This window comes from Sycon ciliatum, unplaced genomic scaffold (genome assembly GCF_964019385.1).
Source record: "Sycon ciliatum unplaced genomic scaffold, ocSycCili1.1 SCAFFOLD_552, whole genome shotgun sequence".
NCBI classification, from domain to species: Eukaryota; Metazoa; Porifera; class Calcarea; order Leucosolenida; family Sycettidae; genus Sycon; species Sycon ciliatum.
Window position 1 is genome coordinate 1 of NW_027044874.1, and position 25,000 is coordinate 25,000.

Sequence of the window (25,000 nt, forward strand, 5' to 3'; positions counted from 1 at the left end):
AAAGAATTTAAAATGTTCCGTTCTGTATAAGGTCAAGTTAGGCTATGGAATGGAAATAATTGGCTTCAAAATGACTTTAGTTGATGTGTGACTCTGCGAGAGACCATCATAGAACAGCTCGGGCGTTATCGTTCGTATCATTATATCAGTAGACGGAAATCCTTGTTGATTTTATCCAAATCATTGTTTTGGGAGCTCCAACTCTTTCAGTTCTAATTTCTGGGTTTTGAAGAGTTTTGTGTTTATGTTCGCTTCCATTCTGCTTTACAATTACTCAAAAATGCAGGAAATTGTCAGAGGCTGGACTTGAGCTATGTCGTGAAGGCTTGGGGAAAAGTCCCACTGCACGGCAGCTCGGCAAAGCTGCTGCAAACGTAAGATACTGTCCATATTCAGTGTCTGCTCTAAGATTTCAAACCAACCGGGTACACGCGTACATGTACCTGGCACAACACTTGCAACCGGGTCAGTCCCGGGCACATTCGAGTGCGGCTATCGTACATCAGGGAGTCTTGGACTTGTACCCTTTTTTAAACCTTTAAGACGAACCCTCAAATAATAGTAATGTTGATGCCTGTGAATGGCAACGGTCTTGGTCCAGTGAGCCCATTTGAAGAGAATGACGTGTTACGTCGGTTATGGCAGCAGTGTATTTGCCTGCTACGAACCGGTCTGAGATCTGGGCGCTCGTCGGTTTCAAGGCACCCGGACAAGAAAAGTTCAACTCTATTTCCATGCCACCATGTTAGGAGCTGAATCTGCGCTTTGGTCCTTGAGGGTGGTGCTATTCCTGCAGATGCGGAATAGTCGTCTGACCAATTCACATGCAAACTAGTTTTGTTTTGTATGTTGTGTTGAAAGTGTTAGTTTTGTCGTACTGATTGGGATTCTTTGCTTTCTGACACTTGCCGTGTATAGTGGGATTTGAAGAAAATTGCAAAGAAAGTGTTGCCGGAAGGTCCGCATCGCATGAAAGATGGAAAGGTATGTCGACTAGCTGGCTGTATTGTCTAGAATGGACTGTCAAGATATACTAGCTGGCAGTATTGTGTAGAATTGACTGTCAATTTACACTAGCTGGCAGTGTTGTGTAGAGTCGACTGTCAAGCACTGCATTGAAGTATGACATGAGCACGTTCTGGAATCCTCTCAACATCGCCTTGTTTGTGTAGTCTAAGCGCACCTTTCTGACCCCTTTTCTTTGCTTTACCATTGAAGTCTCCCATTTTTGCTGATTCTGTTGCTGTTGGTCTCGTATACTGCCTCTTTGCTATCATAGCTGGATGGGCCTATGATACTTCAGCTGAAGAAGATTCAGAATATCTCCGTGGCGTCAGCAAAGCAGAACAAGCCTTCATCGAGTGGACTAGGTCGGTGTCTTCGCTTGACTCTGTCCGATGGTCACCAGGATTGTCGTGCCTTGGAAGTGCAGGCAATGCAAGACCTCAGGTTTGTCTCTGTTCTGCATCGCATTGGCTGCTTGATTGGCTGCAGTGGAGCCTCCGAGTATTGAAGAAATTTGCATTGCTGCATGTGCCAATACCGGGTTGTGTTTGTGTACAGATCCTAGCATGCAATCGAGATAAACACGTTGCAGAGGTGTGCATCTACCCCTCGTTGAGGGTGTGCTGCTGCATATGCTGCGTTTGCTTGAAGCAAAGGAAGAGAGTGAGGCGAAGTTGTTGAGTGTCGTTACTGTTGTATGATCGTTTTTTAAATATATTTTTTAACCTGAGTAATCAACTGGAAATCAATCGTACCGTGTGCCTGTCTTTTCTGGTGTGTCTTGTGTGCTACAGTGTTGACTTGCCCCCAGGTACGAAGATCTTGCTGACCGGCGAGGTGGGAGTTCACGGTGGTTTCATTCACCTCACACCGCACTCTTGCAAGGTTCTTGGCGGACGTGTTGAGCACCTCTACACAAAGTGGAGTCTTACTCGGGTATGCTGCTGCTGCTGCTGCTGCTGCTGCTGCTGCAGCTGTTCATGGTGTTTTATTTATTATTTATTTTATTTTACAAAGACCACTTAGATGCCGAACATGAGCAGCAGCTAGGGAAGCACGCACAACATGAATCGTGGCAGTTGTGGTGAGGTTTAGGGAGCTCCGCCGTTCTGGGGTGTCGACTTCATGGCAACCTAGACATACTTTGCTATGGCTATTTGTGCATGCGCTAGACTGCGTCTGTTTTCGCTCATGTCCTGTTGCATGTGCTTGCCAACCTTGTCTGACTTCTATTTAGCCTGCTGGGGTTGTGAAGCTGTCTGATGTACGCGATTCTGGTGCAACTTATCACTTCCTTTAGACTGAGTGTCTGTTTTGTGATAACATCTGCTGTCGTCTTCTTGCTTTTGTTTTCTAGAGTGTTGCCGAGCAAGTGCTGGTGCGCAACGAAGGCGACAGTGGTCCTCCACCATTCATCGCATTTGATAAGGTGTGCTGCCTAGATTGATAATTGTATTGCTTGCACTTTATAATACACCACATAAATACCTTCGGACTATCATCTATAAGTTAGCTCCTGGCCAGACATGCAGACAGATAAACAGGTAGATAGACAGATGTACAGCCTGGCCTAGGATAGGCAGTTGTTATTACTCCACGTTGTCCCAGCTACAAGTACTGATTATCCCCGAATATAAGTCTCGCCCTTTAAAAAAAAAAAAAAACTTCAAGGGCAAAGAAGATGATGCGACTTACTTTCGAGTGTACCAATCTACTGTTGTACTGATGTGAATATATTGAAACAGAATGGCTGGAGCCTGAAAATGGGGTTATGACTTTTTATAACCAAATTCAACTTTTAATGGGGGAACTACGGTATCTGTTACTGGCTTGTCTCAGCGGTTCACTAGATTGAGTGAACTGTGTGCCAATGTTCTGCCTTGTAATTGCATGTGTGCATTTTGCTCATAGGCTGTAAAAGCAGGAATTGCAGGAGTCGCCTCGTCCCGCACGACCACCAGCACACAAGGATCTACTTCCAAGGCTTCTAACGGCTCGTCCACGTCTGCAACAGGTACTGTGTTCTCTGTTGAACGAGCCGTTTATGCGCCGGCAAGAGTCTACGCTCTATAGCCCCAAGAGTATGGAACTGTGGTCCCTTTTCTATGGTCCAGCTGCGCAGTGCACTGCCTTCATTACATCAAGCAACTGCATTCCGTGCACTACAGAAATCAAGCGCCACACTTTACCTGTCATTCGAAACCGACTTTCGTACGAAAATCGAGTTCAGGAACCCACAGTTTAGGGTAGAATCGTGTCAACACTCAAATGAATCCAGAAAAACCAGTGTGCTGGTATGAGAGCTTGTGGGCTTGAGTGCATGAGTGCAAGGTGTGATGCAGGCAAGTTACATAGTCAAGGCAGCACGCTGTGCACTGACCCATGATCACAGCTGCATACTCTTGTTAGGGCGCGCTCACACTGCGACCAAAACCAGCGGCCATGCAGCCAAGTTGCATGGCAACAGCATGAACATGACCAAAACGTCGCGGCCACGTTTCAAATCGTGACCGCGATCTCCGGAGGGGGTGCCACGACTTGGCGGCAACATGATCGTAGACGTGAAGCGTATTTGTGTACAACCTGGCCTGAAGTATGTTCAATTTCTCAAATTCCGGTGTGTTGATTCATGAAACTCGGCGGTTGTCGATGTCATCCTCGACATTTGCACATTTTTAAAATTTTGTATTTGTGGTCCTGCACGCACGCACCGCCATATTCTTTGCCCTTTTTGGACGATGTCAATTTTGTTTTTGTAGTTGCTTTGTTGTCAGTTGATCGGGTCAGTGACCAATTTCTACAGTGTACTCGTTCAATACGATGGAAGCTTGGTCTGGCTTTTCGGTTTGGGAAATCATCTTTCTCTACTTTTCTGCGATGATGGAATGCCATACCTCAAGACATTTCAGTTACATATCATCGGAAAATACAGTTCTCATCTCGGCAACGGACAAAAGAAACCACTACCGAAATTTCCACTGCACTGGCACTTGCTCTGACCACGAGGTCAGGAAAGCGAAAGCGCTTGGATGTCAGCGGCAGCCCCTCAAGAGTCCGAACCTACATGATTGTATGAATTATTTTCATCGACTTCAAGAATACGAGCCACGCGGCCACGAGGCACTTCCAACATGCAACATGCAATCAACTTTATTAGGAAACGCACGAACTCTTTTGGATACGAACTGCAATTCGGAAGTTTGTGTGACAACTTCACGTCTAGGCGTGTACAAGGTCTAGTGTGAGCACGACTGCCACGTTTCTGCGTTTTGCTGACGCATGGACGCGTGCTCATAGTCGCAGTGTGAGCGCGCCCTTATCGGGCATCTAGTGTACCTGTCGTAAATGCTGCACACGTAGCCTAAAATCTAGACCTCCTTTGTATGAGCAATGTTTTTTTGTTTTTTTCTCAGTCTAGAGAGCTCTCGAACTTCTATCGTATGACCATACGGGGGGGGGGGGGGGCACATGTTGGTTTCTCAGTCCATACGACTGTCATGTACACTTTCTACAACAATGCGGTCACATGACACAAGTTGTAAAAACTACTCTAATTTCAGAAATTTTCGGTGCTCAATATTTTCTGTATGAGAGCAAAAGGCCAGGTTAGGTGAACAGAAATTTTCGGTACAGAGAAGCAGTTCCCTATTGGGTTATGTGTGTTGGTGTTTGTTCGGTGTATTGAAATTTTAGGTATGAAACAGATGCACCGAAAGTACCGAAAATAAAAGTACACCGAAAATTTGTGAAATTACAGTACTCTATTTGTCTTCAGGTATCAACTGATTTCGGTCCAGCGAGCAACAATAGATTGGGGCAACACGCGGAACCTAACTTATGAGCCAACTGTTCATGTTTCGGACAATTTAGGTAGAGGGGACAGATGAGGATGCTTGAAATCGAATTAGTCTAGTACAGACAGCCATGACCTTCTGGGTGTGCAGTGACCGGAGGGCATTACTCTCGCGTACATACCGCATGAGAAGCACTTTCCAAAGGATCAGTCGGGGAAATGAACTGCCTGAAAAGAGAGAAAATGTCAACCCCACCTGGACTCAATAGATGAGCCCACTTCTATCAATTTTTCAAAACATTGCGAATGTGTCAGATTGAATTACGTAGATTTTGCTGATGTACTCGCATGCTGCGAGAAGACCGGTAACACTCACTCTTGGTGAGTTTCATACCATACCAATATCTACATCTACCCACCCTTTCACTGCTACTGGAAGACCGATTACTGCAATGGCTTCAGCAATGAAAAGTCTCATTTTTCAATTTAGATCCTCAGAAGATACCGCTATCACTGTCTGCATGCTGGGTTGAAAAATCTTTGAAATCCATCTCTCTTCATCTCTCTCTCTCTCTCTCTTCTCTTTTCTCTCTGGGCCTGTAGGAAAACCGAGTGAGTCGTCATCTTCCAAGCCCTCCAATGGTAGCAGCAGACACACAGCCGCGTCGTCGGCTAGTGCTGGGCAAACTGGCCATTCGGCAGCAGCCGCCACCGGGGCGGATGGGAAGCGAGGGGCGGCTGCAAAACCTGCGTCAGATGGCCATCGGCACGAACGTGACTCCAGACAGCAGCAGCAGCAGCAGCAGAGACCGAGGCATCCTGGTGGCACTGGCCATGGGAGCGCTGATGAGCCACAACGACATGACAGGGGCGGGCGTGCTGGCGGTCGTGGTAGAGGTGGTGCGCCGCCATCCAGTGCCAGCGCATCTTCAGCGGCAAGGTATGACGAGTACGACAATGGTCACAGAGACGACTATTCGCAACATCAACGTGGTGGCCGAAGAGGCGGTAGAAGAGGCAGAGGCGGTTATGCTGATGAACAACAGCATGGTTACGATGGTCGCAACCACTCGGCCAACAACTTTCGTGATGACGTATCACCATCATCATCATCCTCAGCAGCAGCAGCAGCAGGAGCTACAGGGTATGACGATGTTGGTGATCATTATCATGCTGGTTCTGGTGGAAGAGGTCGGGGCGGCAGGGGCCAAGGCCGTGGTGGCAGAGGTAGAGGAGACCGGGGTGCACGTGATGATCACCGACAAGGTGATGACGGTGGTGATGGTGGCATGGACGGTCGGCGTAGAGGTTAGTTATATTCGGCAATGTCTTGTCTATTATTAGAACTCGCATCTTGAGCCAATATTATGTACATGTAAAGAGAAAGGACCAATAAATTACTAGACTACCTAGTTCGTTACCTTGGTGGACTGTTAGTAATAGCTCGGTAACTTATTGGTCCCTTCTCTTTAATAATGTCTTATTTGATTGTTTCTTTACATTTCCGCTGCTTCAAACTGTGTGGGCCTGACACCTCCAGTCGTGTTACCTGTAGTATGATTTGAGTTTGCTAATCTAGACAAAGGAAATTGCCAGCACGATTTAAAAATGTAGATGGCTGTGCACTCTATTTGAAGTGAGACTGGGAGAAACGTACCTGCCAGAGTACAGTGCACTGCTTTCAGTACACCAGGTAGTCATGTACATGTACTAGCTACTTCCTAGATCCCTATAGCCAGTGCGGTATGGGCAGTTCTGATCTGCAAACAAATGTTGTAGATCCCTGTAGCCAGTGGGGTATGGTTTAGTTCTGATCTAGATCCCTGTAGCCAGTGGGATATGGCTAGTTCTGATCTAGATCCCTGTAGCCAGTGCGGTATGGGCAGTTCTGATCTGCAAAAAAATGTTGTAGATCCCTGTAGCCAGTGGGATATGGCTAGTTCTGATCTAGATCCCTGTAGCCAGTGGGGTATGAGTAGTTCTGATCATGCAGTCTTCACTCTGCAGGTCGCAAGGTTCGCACATGCGATCGATCGAAATGGAACGGTAATAAAAATAAAATCGGCTGGAGTGCTGTCTTGGCTGAAGCCGGCAGCTGAAGTTGTGTTCCAGAGACAACGCGATCGCATGTTAACTTCTTTCTCCGCAAACACGGAAAATAGTATCCTTTAATAACAAATCGTTACTGTGTGCCGTTTTCACTACAGGTCGTGGTCGCCGTAGAGGTGACGATGACGACGATGGCGATTCCGGCCGATCGGCCCAACCGGCCACGCTCTGGGATATGATGGAAGCGTCCATGAGCAAGAGCAGTAAGTAGAGCTCCTATCCTGCAAGTTTTTTGTTTCTCTGGACCTTCAACGGTTTACCCCTGATATAATTATTGCGATAGACCAGTTGCGCAAACGGGAGCCGGCGCCCGGGCGTCGCGGATATGAAGTGCTTGGAGGACAACCACTCGAGATTCAGACCGCTGCATTTTCACTTTTTGTTGCAGGACTCTTACTTTTTTTAGTTGTTGAGCGATCTAGCAGTGATGGTGGATTTTTGTTGCGTTCCCAAGTGCCACAGTCGAAGTACCCGAGACAAAGTGTCCTTTTCTCAGGTTTCCGAACCCAGAGCAACAGGCGGGCTTGTATAAAAGTTGGGTTCAAGCAATAAAGCGTGAGAAATTTACGGCGCAGAGTCACACCAGAATTTGTGGGAAGCATTTCCGACAGGAAGATTTTGTTTTCAAGGGGCTCACTGGAAAGCGTCGTCTGGTTCCGACTGCAGTACCGTCCCTGTTTCCGGATTGGCCAACGCATCTTCAACCCCCTGCTAGTGTTCAGTCGTCTCGCCGTGTCCTGAAGCTTAAAAGAGCTGACTGTGACTTGGATGAAACGGACGTTGACAACACGTGTGATCTCTCTAATCACGACGACGGCAGTGGCGATGGCGGCGTGAACGATAGTGCCGGAGAAGCGATACCAGAGCCACCAGAGCCCAACAAATCTGCCTGCGGAGCTCAGAATGATCATGGGGGCTACGCCAAGGTTCTGGCGAGCAGTGCTCCAGATTCCAGAGAGGCGTACATTCGTGAGCTTGAGCAAGAAAACGAGATTCTGAGGAGGAAATGTCTGAGTCTGGACATGCTGAGGAGAAGCGATGATGACACTCGGCACTTCACAGGTTTCGAAACCTATGCTACGTTCAAGTGTGTGTTTGAGTATTAGGAGCCTCTGGCATGTAGAATGAAGTACTAGGGTGATGCGCTTTCCCGGCGACCTTCACTTTCAGCTCGCAGCAATCGCCGTGAGAGAAAGCTGGAACTAGAAGAATAATTTCTTGCTGTGATAGTTCGTGTGCGGTGTGGCTACAGGAATAGAGATGTAGCGAAATTGTTGGGACCGTCTCCTACAAGGTTTTCGCATATATTCAACACCTGGATATGCCTCATGGACGATGTACTGCAAGATGTGTGCAAATTTCCATCCAAGGAATCTATTGCAGACACTCTACCGCCATGCTTTTCTGCATTTCCGACGACACGTATAGTCATCGACTGTACGGAGGTGTACTGCGAGCAAGCTTCTTCTTTGGCGGCTCGCAAACAAATGTACTGCAACTATAAGCACCATCAAACGTTCAAGTTTTTGGTCAGTACAGTCAACTTCGCTAATAACGACTGCGGATATAACGACAATTCGCGAATAACGACCGAATTTCCATGCCCAGAGCAAAGTCCCATCTAACTGTATACATTTAACTTCGGATATAACGACTATCTGAATAACGACAATTCGCGTATAGCGACATGCTTTTAGTGCCCCGAGGTCATATTCACTGCTTGAATAACGACTTTCTGGGCTTTTGACAGCTATTTCAAGTACCTGTCAGTCAAGTACATGTACCTAGTACCTGTCATGCAGAAGTACCAGAACCTATGGTGATGGATATTATTATAAAGGCACACATGCAAGAAAATGCAGCCAAAGGGGGGGGGGGGGGCTTTTTCTTCCTTTTTTTATGTTGGCTTCAAAATTGTTGGATTTACCAGCACACCTATAATATTATGACTGTATACAATGTACATGTAGTTGTACATGATTGTACAGTAATCATCATACATGTACATGTCTCTGGCCCTGTAGATGGCTCAAAAAGGCATATTTTTCAATTGATTTCCTTGCATATTGAATTTTTAGTTCCTTTCAACTGCAATATGAAAATAAAGTACACATTGACATAGAGCAAGAAAAGAGCTTGATTTTGATATGCATGTCATACTATACAAAAATATGGGTTCACATACATTCAAATGGGACTTTGGTTATAAGGACACTTCGCGAATAAGGACACTTTTCTGTTGCCCCGCCGAATGTCGTTATTGGCGAAGTTGACTGTATTGCACCCAGTGGATACGCGTCTTTCGTATCGGATATCTGGGGCGGCCGTGCCAGTGACAAGTGCATCACCCTTTCTTCTGAGCACGACTGTACAAGCCAGCTATTAATACCGTACCGTCGTACACGACTAACGGGTACTCGTTTGCTAACGGATCAGCAGTTAAACAGGCGGGCACCCGGGTACCCGGATCACCCCTTTTACCCCTAGTTTTACGGTTCAATGTACAGTTTGAATGTGTTGTTGCTGGTTCGATCCTGCTACATATCAGGATCTCCAGAATATGGGGAGAGATGCTATCAGCCAGATCCGCTTCAAAGTCAGCACCCGTGGCGACGGCATCTATGTCAGTGTTGACTGTAACATGACTACGCAAGCACTTGAAGCCAGTAATGCCACATACTGAGGCAATAGCAAAGTCACACCTTAGTGGATCCAAAATAGAAATCTGATGTCAACTTACTACTCCCAGGCCGTTTTTGACGTCCTCACTTTCAAGCCCTATTGCCCCTATTCAATGCCGTGGTATGCTAGGTTTACTGCAGGTGATATCTCTGCAAGGTGGGGCGGGGCATCACTGGTTCGGCATATTACTGCATGTGTGCATGCAATAATTGTTTGTGTATTATCCCTTCCTTCCCTGTGTTAGCTGCTAAAACGTTCAAATCGGCAGAACCGGCAGATGTCTTACCGGACTTGGAGCAACTGAGCCTTGGTATGTCACATGTTAGCCTTGGTATGTCACATGTTAGCCTTGGTATGTCACATGTTAGCCTTGGTATGTCACATGTTAGCCTTGGTATGTCATATGTTAGCCTTGGTATGTCACATGTTAACGCCTGTGTTGTAACTGTTGTAACTTTAGACAACAATGATGATATTAGTTTTATACCATGGTACGGTGCGGAGGGCCTGTTTTCAGCCAATCAGCGCTCGTCTAGCCATGGTTATATAGGCCAGTATGAATCCCGCGCGGGATTTATATTGAATATAAATCCCGGTGCACGGTACGTACGCTAGGGCACTGCCACCGTACAAGCTCACTGCCTGAAAGGCAGTGAACTATTACTTGTACGACGGCAGCACTCCAGCGCACGGACCATTCACAACAGACACAACATGCACCACATGCACGTGTACACTCCACACAGAACGGTATGATGAGGAACAGTACACAATGGAAAAGAAGAATGACCTGGAATTCGTCTACCGAGTATTCTACACGTATTATACTGAAACTGAGGATAAAGAACGTCAAAAAACCACGAAGTATCCCGAATGGGTCAGCAATGTACATTGTACTTCAAATAGTTGAAGATCATCAACAGACTGTCTCCTTCGTAACTAAGTTTATGATACAGAGTGTACTTCAAATCCACCTAAACCGGAAAAACGCTAGAATGGATTGAAATGTGATACAGTGATACAAAACAGTGTATGCAAATGCATCTACTTGCAAGTAAGCAAACCTGATTATAAGATGCCGCATGTGAAAATCAGCACTGTACCATAATCATGATAATAGTAACACTTACTCCCAAAGAGTCCAAACTGTACTGTAGTCTAACTAGTGACGGTAGTTTGATTCAACGACAACTCCAGCACCCCAGCAATTCAGTTGACTTCCGCATCGCTCACGAGACAATATGCTACAATATGCACTGGAACTGAAAGGAAATCTGATGCCAAACATCCACGGAGGAATCTCCTTCTGATCTTGCTCGACCATTCTTTCAACTGATCACCAGCAGAACATGTTCATGTACTGTATGATGTAGGAGATCTCCAAATAGGTTCGTTGTTCTGGAAATGCGTAGGGGTACCTGGCATAAGTAGGACATGACCCTCGTAGTCGGGTTATACCGTACCCTCATATAAATCCCTCCTGCTATCGCAGTCGGGATTTATATTCAGCCGGTATAACCCTCTGACAGGGGTTATTTCCTCTACGTACGTACCTAGGGTTAGAGGAGAGGAGCGAAAAAAACCAGGCGTGGCAATTTAATACAGCATATGAAGGCTGGATGTGAGGGGTGATGATGATTTGCGGGATGAATATAAAGCCTTGTTCCACTGCTGACTTGTTTCATTTGGATCTGCCCTCTCAGTATCAAGCACTATTGCAAGCATATTGCAGCCTAGCTTGTACCCGGTAATGATAATGTGTCAGGGATGAATTTACTGTCATGTTTTTGCATAGCAGTTTTTGCTATGCAAAATCTCAATTGTGGCGTAAGCATGGATAGCCTGTACATGTATGTATCGCAGTTTTCTGTGTGTCACTGTGATTTTTGAGTAGCAGTAGATTGATTTTGCATAACTATATACAGTGGTCCCTTTATAATCCGACGCCATTTGTGCAATGGAAGTTCTGCTGGATTAGCGAGGGTGCTGAATTAACTAATCTGATTTACTGCTGCAATGTGCATGAAGACATTTGGTTACTGAAAATTATGCTCGCTTATAGAGGGTGCTGGTTTATGAAGTGCTGGATTCAAGAGTGACGACTGTATGTATGAATGTATGTGCGTGTCTGTGTCTGTGTGTTTGCGCATGCATTTGAATCTTATCTATGCATACTGCAGCTCCAAATCAAAGTCTTTATGATGATCCTAGAGTTGACGGCAGTAGGCAGCGTACTCGATCCCCAGCACCCGCGACTTCCCATCATGAATCTACTGCACGGCCAAAACATCGTGCCGACACGAGGCACGACCGTGATCCTCGTGCCGACACGAGGTACGACCGTGATCCTCGTGCCGACACGAGGTACGACCGTGATCCTCGTGCCGACATGAGACACGATCGTGAGCCTCGTGCCGGCATGAGACACGACCGTGAGCCTCGTGCGGACATGAGACATACTCGTGACAGCTACCGAGATGACAGGGGACAGCGGCAGGAGCGTGCACAGAAAGTGGAATCGCGTTCACAACCTCATATCGATCAGCGCCAGAGTCAGAGGCAAGCTACGCATGATACCCAAAAGTCGTCATCGTCTCGCTCAGCAACTGCGGATGGCAGGAAGCATGCTGGCAAAGACAGTGGCGGCCCAGGCCCTGATGGAAGAAATGGCAGCCGTGATCATGATAACAGCACCTCTACAAGTACCAGCACAGTGGCCAAGGAAGGTGCTAAAGGCAACAGTCGACAGCAAGCTCAGCAACGGCAGGAACAAGGTGGTGGTGGTGGTGCTGCTGCTGCTGCTGCTGCTGTGCCTACGGCTAGCGACAGTTCCAAACACTCAACTAGCACTGGCAAGTCTAGATCAGGGAATGCTGGCAACAGCAACGGCAGCAGCAACAACAGTGATACTGCGGCTAGTGGTGGGAGAAAGAAGACCCCATCACAGGATGTACGGCAAGACACACACAAAGACACAAGGAGGTCTGCACAGAATGGTCGTAACAGAGACAATGGTCACGCTCCCAAAGAGGTAAGCATCGTCATTTTGAAATGCTTTCAATGTGTCAGTGGTGTGGTAGTCTTCATGGCAGGTGATCACATTGCTAATAGGCAAGAGAAACTACTGTGATAACATTGACACATCGGATAACAAAACACGAGAAAAGAAAAGAAAAATAGCTTGTTGCAGGTAGTACAGTATTTTTGTTTTATGCATTGTATCCATGGTTGGTGAGACTGGTGTGAACTTGCGAATAGCCTGCTGGCTAGTTCATGTGTTAATGTGCTACTGTCTGTGTCTGTAACCACTGTGCTGCTGCAAGTTTGAAACTGCCCGTGTGAGTAGTGAAGGCAGGCAGTTCAAGCAGTCAAGCTAAACTTGCCTGTGATGTTCAGTAGAGTTAGCCTCAGTTTGGTGAAGAGGGTGCCCGTGAATGACAGTGTACTGAAAACAAAGAAGAAGTACAAGTACAGTTATTGTGGCAGTGTGTGTGTGTGGGTGTGGGTGTGTGTGTGTTTGTCTTGTGACTGAGTCATGTCACCTGGTTTTCTGTTGTACTGCGGCTCTCTTCCAGACTGCTCAGCGCGGACAAACTCAGGCACGTCCGCCCGCTCAGCCAGTTGTGCCTACTACTAGCCGAGCTGACGGAGAGTCACATTCAAAGTTTAGCAACCATCCGCCGCCTAGCAGTGCCCTTGCTAGCGCTCTGTCCAAGAAGTCCACAGATAGGATCAGAGTTATCTCCCCGAAGACCGTTGCCACTGCCGGCCAGGCACAGTCCACCCAGGAGCCAAGTCATGGTACAGCTGAAGCTGCTAGGAAAGCCACTGCGCCTCTGAGTGGAGCCGGGAACGGCCAGCAGCACTCGAGTACGTCCACCGCTTCTGCAGCAGCATCTCACAAGCACACGGCCGCTGGTCAGTACACGGGTAATGATAGTCGTGGTGCTACCGGCGGAGCGTCACGTGTATCCACTCACAGGCATGCTGCACCACCACCAGGGTTTCAGCCAGTCGGCGCGTATCAAGCGCCATTTCCCGAGCAGCCTGCTCATATGCCAGCTGCAGCCGGCAGCCAGCAGCAACTACAGAGGGTACCTTACTATGTACCGCCGCGTACGCAGCAGCAGCAGCAGCAGCAGCATCAGCAACAACACCAACAACAGCAGCAGCAGCAGCAGCAGCAGCAGCAGCATGGGCATCCCAGTCACTTCCAACACCAGCAGCCTTTACAACATCATCAGCAACAGTTTCCTCCCGGCAACTATCCCAATCAGCAACAGCAGCAGCACGGTGGAAGTTTGTTAGGATACCCACCGGGTGCTGGTCAGCAATTCTCAGCTCCTCCTTATCATACCCAGCCACCACCAGGTCAATCTGGCCCTGGCTGGTTGCCTAATCGACAGCCCCATTATTGATCATTTTGATCACAGTGCATTCTGCTATTTTTCAGGACGTTCTCCCTACCCATGTTGTGTTCTGATTGTGTATGTATCTCATCCTCTGATGAAATTTATCCTTTTCCTATTGTCCTCGGACGGATTTGCTTAGAATATCAGCGCTCCAGCACTGTCTAATGCTATCGATTTCCAGACATTTTTCTTTGAAGAGTAAACACGGATTCCTATTACCTACGGCAGTCTATTTGATGTGCTGTCATGGCCGCACTGCCACTGATCCACCTCTGTGTTCACAGTTTTACATGGTTCCTTGCCAATTCATCGATCACCCTGTCCACACAGTCTGACATTGCCGTAGTCTCTCTTCATACACACATCTATCCGACGCCACTTTTCAGCCTTCTCATGATCACACCCCCCGACTCGACGTAGTAAGCAGGGCTGAGGGTAATCTTGAACTTTAGTGTCCCAAATTACTGTCCACTGGCAGCCTATGAAATGCATATCTGATGCGACCCTGCTCTTTCTGGCAGATAGACCTTTCTTTTTTCCAAGAATCTTGCACACACTGATAGTAAGCAAGGTGTGGTATTGCAACAAAATAGCCGGTAGCTCAACCAAAAACTTGTGGGTTGCCTGATGATCAACCCATCTGAGACAGATAGTTTGCCTGGACGGCATATCGAATTTCCCCAGCATTCAGAACTATTAATTTTGCTTTTTGGCTCCAGCATGTTTCTTGCACAATGTCCAAATAGCACAGCAATCCAACATTTCGCATGAGACTGATTTTTCATGAAATAGAAGACGCATAAACAAGATGCTGAGTAAAAGGTTTCAAAGTGAAATGCTTGGCATGCAAGAGACTGCCTGCTGACCTCTGCCCAGAGGCTATCTGAATGCATGACCTCTTACCTCCATCCAGACTGTGCATGCCTTTCGTCACAATACTCTTTGTTGTTCTATGCATTGTGTTTATCCTGTATACCAGATGGGTTGTTGTTATGGTTTGTATCCAGGACAACTGAAATGACCGTGGTGCGTGCTGGATAGCTGGATAGAACTACACTACAGTACAGGTGCAGGACACAAGGACAAGGCCCTGAGTGTTGTGGACAAATGGTAATAATTATTGTAATTAATTTTATTAAATCTACAAACAGCACAGGGAATCAATCAGAAGCTGAGATACATCAGTGCAGTAAAGTAAGTTGTCTAGCTTGTTCAAGTAGATGTTAGCTGGTAGACTGGTAATCCTGTCAGCTTGGTTGAACTGCTCCAAACCCGGGAGGTAAGTGCCGCCCCATGTCACAGTGTGATGCAGTGTGTCACAGTGTGTCACAGTGTGATGCAGTGTGATGCAGTGTGATGCAGTGTGATACAGTGTGATGCAGTGGTCTCTTTTGTGTGTTAGTTATGATTCCTGGAACATTATTGTTTTTTTCCTACCTCTGTGTCAAGCTGTTCACAAGAGCTGAGTGAAGACTCTGGCCCACATGCAGCTCCTGCCGGGGTTTGTTCAGGTCAGTTTTATACAGTGTTTTATCAGTCCTGTTTAGGTCACTCACTACTAGTACTACTAGTGCATACCATTGCATACCATTGCATGCTCACAGGAGTCGCGTTTTCACCGTGAGTTGCAGATGAGTGAGTCCAAGGCCAAGTGGCCAGCTCTCTAATACACTAGCCCAGCATGCATTTCACAGGTTTGTGCAGGCGCGTGCACCGTATGAGTTTTTTGGTGTCTGGAAACCACCTTTTTCGGGCAAGCTTGCCAAAGGAAAAACGTGCCTACTGGATTGGTTATCGTGCATACGCGTCGATCGACGGACAGTTTACAGTACAGTGACTATGTCCTTCTTTCGAAGTGAGAGAGAGAGAGAGTCGCTTTGCATGCAGTTCGAAATACATTGTTCTCTCTTTCTTCAGTGGAGAGTAGCCACCGAGAGATCGATCTCTAGCTCTGGTCCGCTCCTGGATTGGTGATGGCGTTGAAGAAATCCGTTTTGTCTCGAAATTTGAGTCAAGCACGCGCGATGCAAGTCAGTTCAAGGATATGATTGACGATATCTCCTTCCAAACTGTTGACTCAAATCAAGATCTCCACAGCCTTTCGTTCTCGCTCATGTGCGCAGCAGATATGTTCGTCAAAAACGTTGTCGACTGGAAGACGTAAAAATGTGCGTCCATGATCCACTAGCGCTGCTTCAGAACGGAGCGCTGCTCCGGCCGCGACTCAAGGACGCGGGGCTTCGCTTTTCTTCCGCGAGTTTCCATCGAAGCAATGTCCATAACTTATTATTGAAATCATGTGGAACACTGCCGATACATACTGAAAACTTCATCGTACGGTATTAAAGAACAGAAAGAAAAATACATGAAGTTGATTGTTCGTAAAGAAAAATACGTCGAATGTAAGCAGTGTTTTGATGAAACGAACATGCCTGGAGTGGACTAGTGAAGTACCTGTTATAGACTGTACCAAGAGTACATAAACCGGAGTGTGCAACTGTGCATATCAGATCTGAAACAGCGCAGTTCGTGCACTACGTCACCTTGATGAGGTCAGTCAAGCCGCGACTTGCATACAGCTCAAATTTTCATGTTTCATAGCCCGGAAATCAGCCAAGTTTGCTTGATTTTAGACGTCCTGTTTCAGGATTTCGGTGTTTTGTGTGACTGTGTACGCTGCGTACATCCACCGACAAGTAAAGTCACCAGGCTATCCGTCTCAAAAAACCGAAATCAGGACTAACTCAGTGAACTGCACCACCGCGACTGGTTACGCAACTTTTCACCGTACCTGTGGCTTACCATGCCGTCAGAAATGACGTAGTGCACGAATTACGCTCCCACAGGAGCCATCCCGAGTTGCACACTCTGGTTTATGTACTCTTGGCTGTACATTTAGTGTAGCCCGGGCGGCGCGGCTAGGCCTATCAAACTTTTACGTGTTGAAAATGACAAACATGAGTACATTGACTTTCGCACCCTCTTTGCAAATATGTGCTGATATGTAAAAGGTAACCCGTTTTATCCTGCTACCGGTGATATAATGTACATGTACTAACATTTCCATGCAACATCATACCCTCCCTCCATTCCTCATTACCGTCTTATTTCTGTTCTTTCTACCCCTGGACCTGGTTCCCTCTCAGACGTGTTTGTGCCGGCATGATAGCAGTCGGAGGAGCCCCACATGCACATCTCACCAGCATCAGTGTATATTGGTGCCCTGCACCGCTGACTGAATCTTGATTCCCTAGCCCTCACCGTTATCTTCGACGGGATGTTCGGGGGATGCGCATGTGCACAAATACAGTGGGTCTCCAGAAAAAAATTTACCAACTCTAGAAACCCCCCTTTCAAGACTCGGTGCACACCACTGTTGTGTGCATATTGGGTGCTACCCGAAAGAGTGCTGAGATCCACCTCCGGAGCTCCATGTGCTCTTGGCAGCACCATGCATATAGCCAGTCTACACTGCCCCCTACTGCTCCTGGATCTGCAGCGTGGCAGATGATGCAGATGTTGTGCAATTAGATATTATGGAAAGTCCTCCAGCATCATCATTCCAATCAGAGCGACAGCATGCCACTGATGGCCCACTGACCCTGGATCATAGCCCAGACACTCATTGTGTGAAGGTAAAGCACCGCGCTGCATTCCTGACCTCACTGCAGCACTGTACTGTGCTTAGCTTGAAAAACCTATTTTCTGGCACCCACATTATGGAACTATCTGAGTGGAGTGGACTCCATCAAAACCAAGTGTTGCCTCATCATCATTAATTATAAATTACTTGGCTCTGCAGCAACGCAACCTGAAGAGGAGAATATCTTTGTTGGTGGGCAACAAATTGAATTCCTTCTGTGCTTCTTTCATTATGTGCTAAGCAAGGAGGGTTGGAAGAGCTGTTTGAGTTGCAACCCTCAATCATGCCTGTACGACAGTCCTGTCTGACTTAAGCTTCAGTGATAGCTAGCTGGCAGAGGTGATTGTTAGGCCAGAGCTCTGCTCAGTCAGTGGGTCAATGATGGCAATCCGTCAAGGAGCATGGACCAGATGTTACCTGAGATTCTCTCATTAATACCAACCCGTGACGGCACCAGGCCTCCTTGGCCTTCCTAATAGTCATCCATGCGCTCGTGGCTCTTGTTTTTTTCGGCCAGAAGCATTCTGGGGCAGCTCAACCCCAATGGCAGTGGGAGTGCTGTAGCATTATCATAGCGGTGGCATGACTGGTGTAGCCAGGGAGCTCTGTAGCATCATCAAGTTCAGGCTTTCTTGTCCTATGCCGCACTGCAAACTGTGCACCCTGGTGCTGGTGCAGGTGCAGTGCCAGTGCCAGTGGCATAGTGTCATGCCACCATACTGTGACACTCCGCTACATGCACACCAGCTCAGAGTGCTAATCGCAGTCGTACTCCGCGATCCGCTCTGCTGGCAGGTGCTACTCACAAGAAACATTACCGATGAGTGTGGTGCTGTGCCATGAGGTGGCTCTCTGCGGTGGGAACCATACAACTACTGGGTATGGTGGTACACTAATGTGATTGTCACAGTGTCAGCAAGCAAGTAAGATGTCCCATGCTGGAGTATGGAGATTCCCCAATATTACTTAGTAGGCTCAATTAACCTGCTTGCTACCCAGGTCGATAACCGTGCTTACTCCGGGGACTGAAGATTCTCGGATTGCAACGCTTGGTCCTTGCACAGCGATTAGCTTTCTCCATGTGTTCATAAGGCAATTGCTTATCACAAGATATAATTATGCTGTTGTCATATCGTCTGCGGAGGTGTCATTGCAGTTTCCTTCCCAGGAATAGAAATGAGTTGAGTGCCGACGAAGCTCTGAAGTCCAGCAGATTGCTGCAGCTAGACCATGGTACTACATGCCAAGAGTGGACATGCGGTAGAATGATTCTTCCTTTCTCCACACAGTGTTCAATACCAGAAAGGGCAGGGCTTCCTTACAGTACAAATACTCGGGACCACCAGAATTGAGTGGCAAAATATCTTAGACATGCCAGTACATGTATTTGGATACATCATAAAACGTGTACCGGTATCTATGTTGGCCTACATCAGGTCTGAACACAGTGGAGTGGCAAGTGGCTGGTGAAGGGAGTACCCAAGCAAAACGGTTCCTCCCCGTCCTCGGGCATGTCGTCCATACTGCAGGGGCCCGGGGGGGGGGGGGGGGGGGGGGGGAGGGGGCAGCAGCCCCATGAGAGCTCTTGGGTATCCACAACCCTGCGGTAGTCCTAGTCTGGGGCATACAGAGCTGTGGCCTATTGTATCACCACTCTCAGGCAATCTAGGTTCATCATCAGTACCACACTCAGTGAAATAATAATAAAATATTAGTGGACCTAAGGAAAACGTGCTAGGTTGTGAATCTGGAACACATGGATAACTTGAAGGCATGGAATATGACTCTCACTGATGAACAAAGAAGGCTTGCAGTTTGACTGATTGCCATCATGTGAACGTCTTCTGATTACCTGCAGGTTTGGCAGGTCTTGCAGCTAATCAGGTTAGATGATAGTCTCACTGCTCGCATTCCACAGTGCTGTGCGGATGGCGCTCATCTTTGCTCTGTCCACAACAACACGTGTATCATGTGACAATGTTTTGAAGGTACTTCGCCAAGAAGCTACAGGAGCAAGTGGCCGCTTATGTACACGTACTTTTGAAGCATCTTCTAGAAGGGGAAAATGGCCGCCGAGTAACTTTCATGTGCTTCATGAGTATATTGTGACAGTTGTGGTTGGATTTGTGCAGGGAGCTATTTGCCCTTTTAATATTACTCGAAGAATCCCGTCTGGGATACAAATACCTTGGTCCGTCCAAGGTGAGACGCGGTAAATGCGTTTGCGTAGTGACTATCATACCGCCGTCACCCCTGCTAGCATAATTATGCTTCTCGTGTCCATACACTATCATGTATTGTGGGTGGCATGGCCAGACAAGAGTGGACCTCAATGATCCCTCTGTCTCCTGTCGGAAGTTCTCCTGTCCGGTGTAGTCGTGTACTCGTATGCCTGGGTGTAGATATGGCCGTGAGATTCGCTCAAGTCCTGGCCAGAGAAATTCGACCTCATGAATAGAATAGTGCTGGGCACTGCACGGCCCTAGCTCCACACACACACTACACTACTCATTGTACTCAAACGTAGCACTGCTTTATTCATGAGGGCGAATTTCTCTGACCAGAACTGTTATGTAGGTGTTGGAGAACTCCAGCACGATTTTGCAAGCGGCCCACAATCATGTACAACGTATTGTTCCTGTGACAGAATCTACTTTAGTGCATTCCTTGGGTACTTATACCTAATCCTCTGGTAATGATGTACAAGTCATGTAGATACATTGCTGTACAGCATCTTCGTACAATGGGCATTGTAATGGGTATTGACGTGTCAGTGGCGTTCTGAAGAGGTTGGTCTCAATTCGTCTTCTTTGATGTTACTCAGGATACACCGTGGTGTGCATGCAGGCGGCAATTCTGCACAGACCTCCAGGCGGCCGTACTAATGGTGTAACTATTCCCGCACGTCAGTGGGTGGAGATGATCAGTGGAGGTGATCAACCTCAGGGCTCTGTCTCAAGCCTTGCTGGCTATGGCCACAGTACCCGTGCGAGCAGCCCAACGACAGGTACATTGTCACAAGGAAATACATCATGTAGGCAAGTGATACCCGGCACGGTGATCATGGTACCAGGGTCAACCACTAGTGTATCTGTTTGTGAGCGACAGAGTGGACCTTGATTACTCTGTTAATACTGGCAGGGCTCTCTATTTGCTGTCAAAGGGATATTGGTGTGCAAGGGTTACATCACTTTCCTATCTGTGACCACACTCCATGCCTACTGCTCTCTTGGAATGGCAAACGCCTGGTGTGGTCTCCTGCTCTCTAAACATAGTGCTGCCATTGATTTCGGACGAAAGGGTCATTTTCACCGACAAAGTGAGTTTGTTGAGTGCTGGCCAGTTCCTGATGAGTTCTGTGCTTCCGGGTATGATTGCCCCGGGGGGAGGAATAAGCAAAGCGACTGCACGAGTTGCTGCGAACGTTGCTTCGTCACCCCTGAAAACGAACCTATTTTCATTAGGTGTGTGTGTGTGCATGTGTGTGTGTGTGTGTGTGTGTGTGTGTGTGTGTGTGTGTGCAGGGGGGGGGGGGGGGGTGGTCGAGGCAAACTCGCAAGTCGACCAATACGGCCATGTACTATGACAATCCTTGTGATTCATTCCACCCAGAAGAGTAAAACACTGTTCGTGTGCTCGGGGGGGGGGGGGGGGGAGAGGAGGAAGGGTGCCAGCGTTTGATGATGTGAATGATTTTCATTTCAGGAATTAAACCTTTGCGATGACCCCATGGTCTGGTTTCACATGAGGATTTTAAAACCAGGGTTGTGTTGGAGCTCTGCATGATTTGAAAGAAAGGTGGCTGCTTTCATGTAAAAGAAGGTTGACTCGAGGATGGCTGAACATTCTCTCTCTCCCTCCCACCCAGCCCTGTGTTTATTGCTCATTATGTAGCATACACTGTAACTCATGTAGTTTTCCTCACTGTTTATTTCTATTTGCATGATTTGCATCAGGAGATCCCCTCGACAGACCATCGCCTCTGGGAGATCCCTTAATAAAGATTATAATTATATATCCCTCCCTCCCTCCCTCCCTCTCCCTCTCCCTGTCCCTCCCTCCCTCCCTCCCAGCAGGTGAATGTGATTGACCTGCTTCCACGCCTTCATTTCACTCACCTTTTGTAGTAGCTCACACCGTTGGAACACTCTCACATCTTTTCTTTTTCTTTCTTTCGTCTTCTCTCCCACTTTAGTGTTTTTTTCCACCTCACCTTGTATACTTCCTACTATCCTATAGACGTATAAGTAGTTTGTTTCTCCGCATAGCTTCTATTGTGAGACGACTTTTCCCTGATGATAGTCTCAAGAATATCGATTAGGAACATCAATTTTAAAACATACATGTATTCTCATTGATCAGTTCATAATGTCCGCTTCGCTTATACTATTTATCGCCTTAATAAAGATAGGGCTCTGTGGCTCTATCATATAGCTTGAATTTTGCATTTAACGGGCAGCAAACAACGTGAACATGATCTTTATGTTCTTGCACGACGTGATAGCCTTTTAAAGATAGCGGCGAGCCATGAGAGTGGTACATGTATCAGAACAACAGTATGTTCATGGCCAATGTTCATCACACTCACACTCGTGCTTGTCTGACCAGATCTACGGATAGAGACGGGCAAAGTAACCATGGAGACTGGGTTCTGTTGTGCTGAAAACGTACTTGTACATGCACATTTGTGGACATACCTGTAGATGTACTGACATGATTGAGTAAGTACTAGTTCATGGTCGTCCTACACATTGTGAAACGGGCACACTGTATTATCTGCCTATTATGGGCATACATGTATCACCACTTCCGATATGGAAGTATTTTGCTCACTTTTTTTGTCAACAGGTATTGAACGTGCCACACTGGCTGGTCATTCTTTGTTAGGGTTTCCAAAGTAATGTAGCAACTTCTCCTCATTAGACAAAAACTACCAATAACAGTGTAAGTATTCACTCTCGACGCTGACAGCCACTTGTATCCCTGCAACCTAAACAAAAGAGGCCAACTCCAAGCCGAAAACGACTGTGCTTAGCCACATGCCCATATACATACTGTAGTTTAGCAGGTGAGGTGCTGCAGGCATACTGTTTGGGGTCACGTGATCCACTGTCTACTAGTACATGATTGTACTGCAACTCCAAGCCCGTGACTCCGTGAGGAGGGTATACTGTTGGGAGGGTATACATCACTGGCGTAAGATGACATCACGTCACGATCACTCCGTGATATTTTTAGGAGTTTCCGTCCAGTGAGTGTTCCCTTCCTTTTCCTTTTCAAGTTCTCACAAAGATTGACAATGGGCGTGTTTACTGGCATCACACCTAAAAAAGACTACGCTATTTCGCATGCCCTGATACAGTGATGACATACAGTGCTTATTGATGTGCAACTGATAAGCGGGATGGTACACACATGCAGGGAGTTGCAAAGTATGACTCACTGATACGAGTAGAGCAAGTAGAGTGCAGTTTGTTTTCCCCCAAAAAAGAATTAAAAAAGTACACTCTGGTTAGCGATTTGTCGCTCGGGTATACACCCGGCCAGGCACCAGAAAAGTGTCGTTATTCGCGAAGTGTCGTTATACCCGAAGTCTCATTATAATTATGTATACAGGTAGAATGGACTTTGCTCTGGGCATGGAAATTCAGTCGTTATTCGCGAATTGTCGTTATATCCGCAGTCGTTACTAGCGAAGTTGACTGTATATGAAGAAAGATATTGTGAAAAGGAATGGAATGATTGTTGTTGACTAGCAGAGGATGTCATGATTTTATAAAACTTGCGTCATGGAATTAGAGTCTGACCTTACACTCTAAGCAAGGTCTTTCTCTGTTGTAGCATTACATTTGCCAGCATCATATTGCAGTACTGAGGGAGTTCTACCACTACGGAGATTCGCCTTTTGTTTGGCATCAACCCTCTCAGTCTGTTACTGCCGACGGCCATCAGGAGACAAAGGTCAAATCAGCCCCCCCCCCTCCCAATCTGAAATGAAGTTCGCATGTCCTCCGCTTTACAACCGTTAACCAGCTACATAATCAAGTGTGTTGAGAAATACAACCAGCTTTGGATGTTTTGTTTGTGCCAGGTGAACACCATGTCAAAAGCCTCTACAGTGTATCTCAATAATGTCATTTCGCACATACATGCACAATGTCATGTACTTTGCATGGAGTAGCAAAGTTTGAAACCAAACGAAGTGTCTGTTGTCACGGGCACAGATTTGCCACTCCATACAGAGAATCTCAAGTAATGGAGTAATCGCCTAACCTCTATCCAGTAGATCTACTACTAATCTGAGTTGAGTGGAATGCTAGAAAGGGACAGGCTCCCAAAAGGCAAAAAGTGCTCGAAGACTGGATATTCGTGGTACTTACGTGTCCCGACGTGATGGATCAGTATTCGATGGTAGATCTACACTCCCGAAGAGCAGTCGGAGCACACGCAGAGCTAGAATCTGACACTGCTTTCTGCCTCTAGCCTCAATAGCCTTTTTTGCGACAGCAACATAGGAGAGTCTCGGTGGATATCAACACCAGCTATGCCATACTCGTAGATCTTCGAAGACAGAGAAGCTCGTGAAAAGACACCACCACATCAGCCCCAGTGCTTTTGTTTCATTTCGGCTCCGCCACAGCCAGATTATTTGCGGGTGGACATAATAACAGCTCTGGAACGTGGAAGCTTATTAATTTTTACTCTTGTCGTCTTGATAATATCGATGTTCGAACATGAGGTCGAAAGTTCTCTCGTGAGATCACGCTCGGGACAGGTCAAAGGTCAAAAGGGGAACCTTATATACACGAATAACACTCGTCCAACTGGTGACCCGATGTAGCTGCTTCGGTTATGTCTTGGGATTGCCGAGCCCCTGACTTGCTTGCAGGTCGCGGGTTCGATTCTCGCATTGCGACACAAGGTCTGGTACATAAATGGCTTAGGATCCGTACCAGCTCCTCCCTGAAACCGGTAACGGTGGTGTCCGCGAAAATCGTGTATCTGTGGTTGTCTTCTCAGTCAAGAAAAATGTGAGGGAACGGCTAATTGATTGGGAAGGCCATACTTTTTTCTCTTCGTTTCTTCTGGTATTCAAACTATGATTGATTGGGGCCTTCCGAAATATAGTGATAGTATTTGTCGTCCAGGGTTGCTGGACAGCGTACTTTTTCTTAGCTGGTATCTCTCCAACATGATCATCAGTGCTGGAGCTAGCCCTATCTCGCGTTCGCCGTACACAATCGAATATGCTGCTTTTGTACAATTGGGAAGACTCGATAAAGGATCCCGGGAAACGACTCCAGCTATTCGTCATGGAGAGCTTCGCACAGGCCAGTCATCACGAGGAAAAATCCG

The 25,000-nt window shown here is 47.1% G+C and overlaps 1 protein-coding gene and 1 long non-coding RNA gene across 3 annotated transcripts; both read left to right on the forward strand.

Annotated features, from left to right (window-relative positions):
• Positions 1 to 286: 286 nt before the first annotated feature.
• Positions 287 to 14,219, forward strand: LOC135830694 (filaggrin-like; the record flags this gene model as incomplete). Of its 2 annotated transcripts, none has more annotated exon segments than XM_065342921.1 (11): positions 287 to 374; positions 919 to 984; positions 1,280 to 1,449; positions 1,800 to 1,941; positions 2,363 to 2,434; positions 2,917 to 3,019; positions 5,402 to 6,106; positions 7,006 to 7,110; positions 9,834 to 9,920; positions 11,770 to 12,620; positions 13,165 to 14,219. In XM_065342921.1, coding segments are annotated over 11 exon segments (3,232 nt in total), but the record flags the coding sequence as incomplete, so codon positions are not given.
• A 967-nt stretch (positions 14,220 to 15,186) lies between these two features.
• On the forward strand, positions 15,187 to 21,122 carry LOC135830693 (uncharacterized). Its single transcript, XR_010556091.1, has 4 exons — positions 15,187 to 15,280; positions 15,451 to 15,512; positions 19,503 to 19,528; positions 20,469 to 21,122. It is a non-coding gene; the product is annotated as an uncharacterized LOC135830693 (long non-coding RNA).
• The last annotated feature ends 3,878 nt before the right edge of the window (positions 21,123 to 25,000 follow it).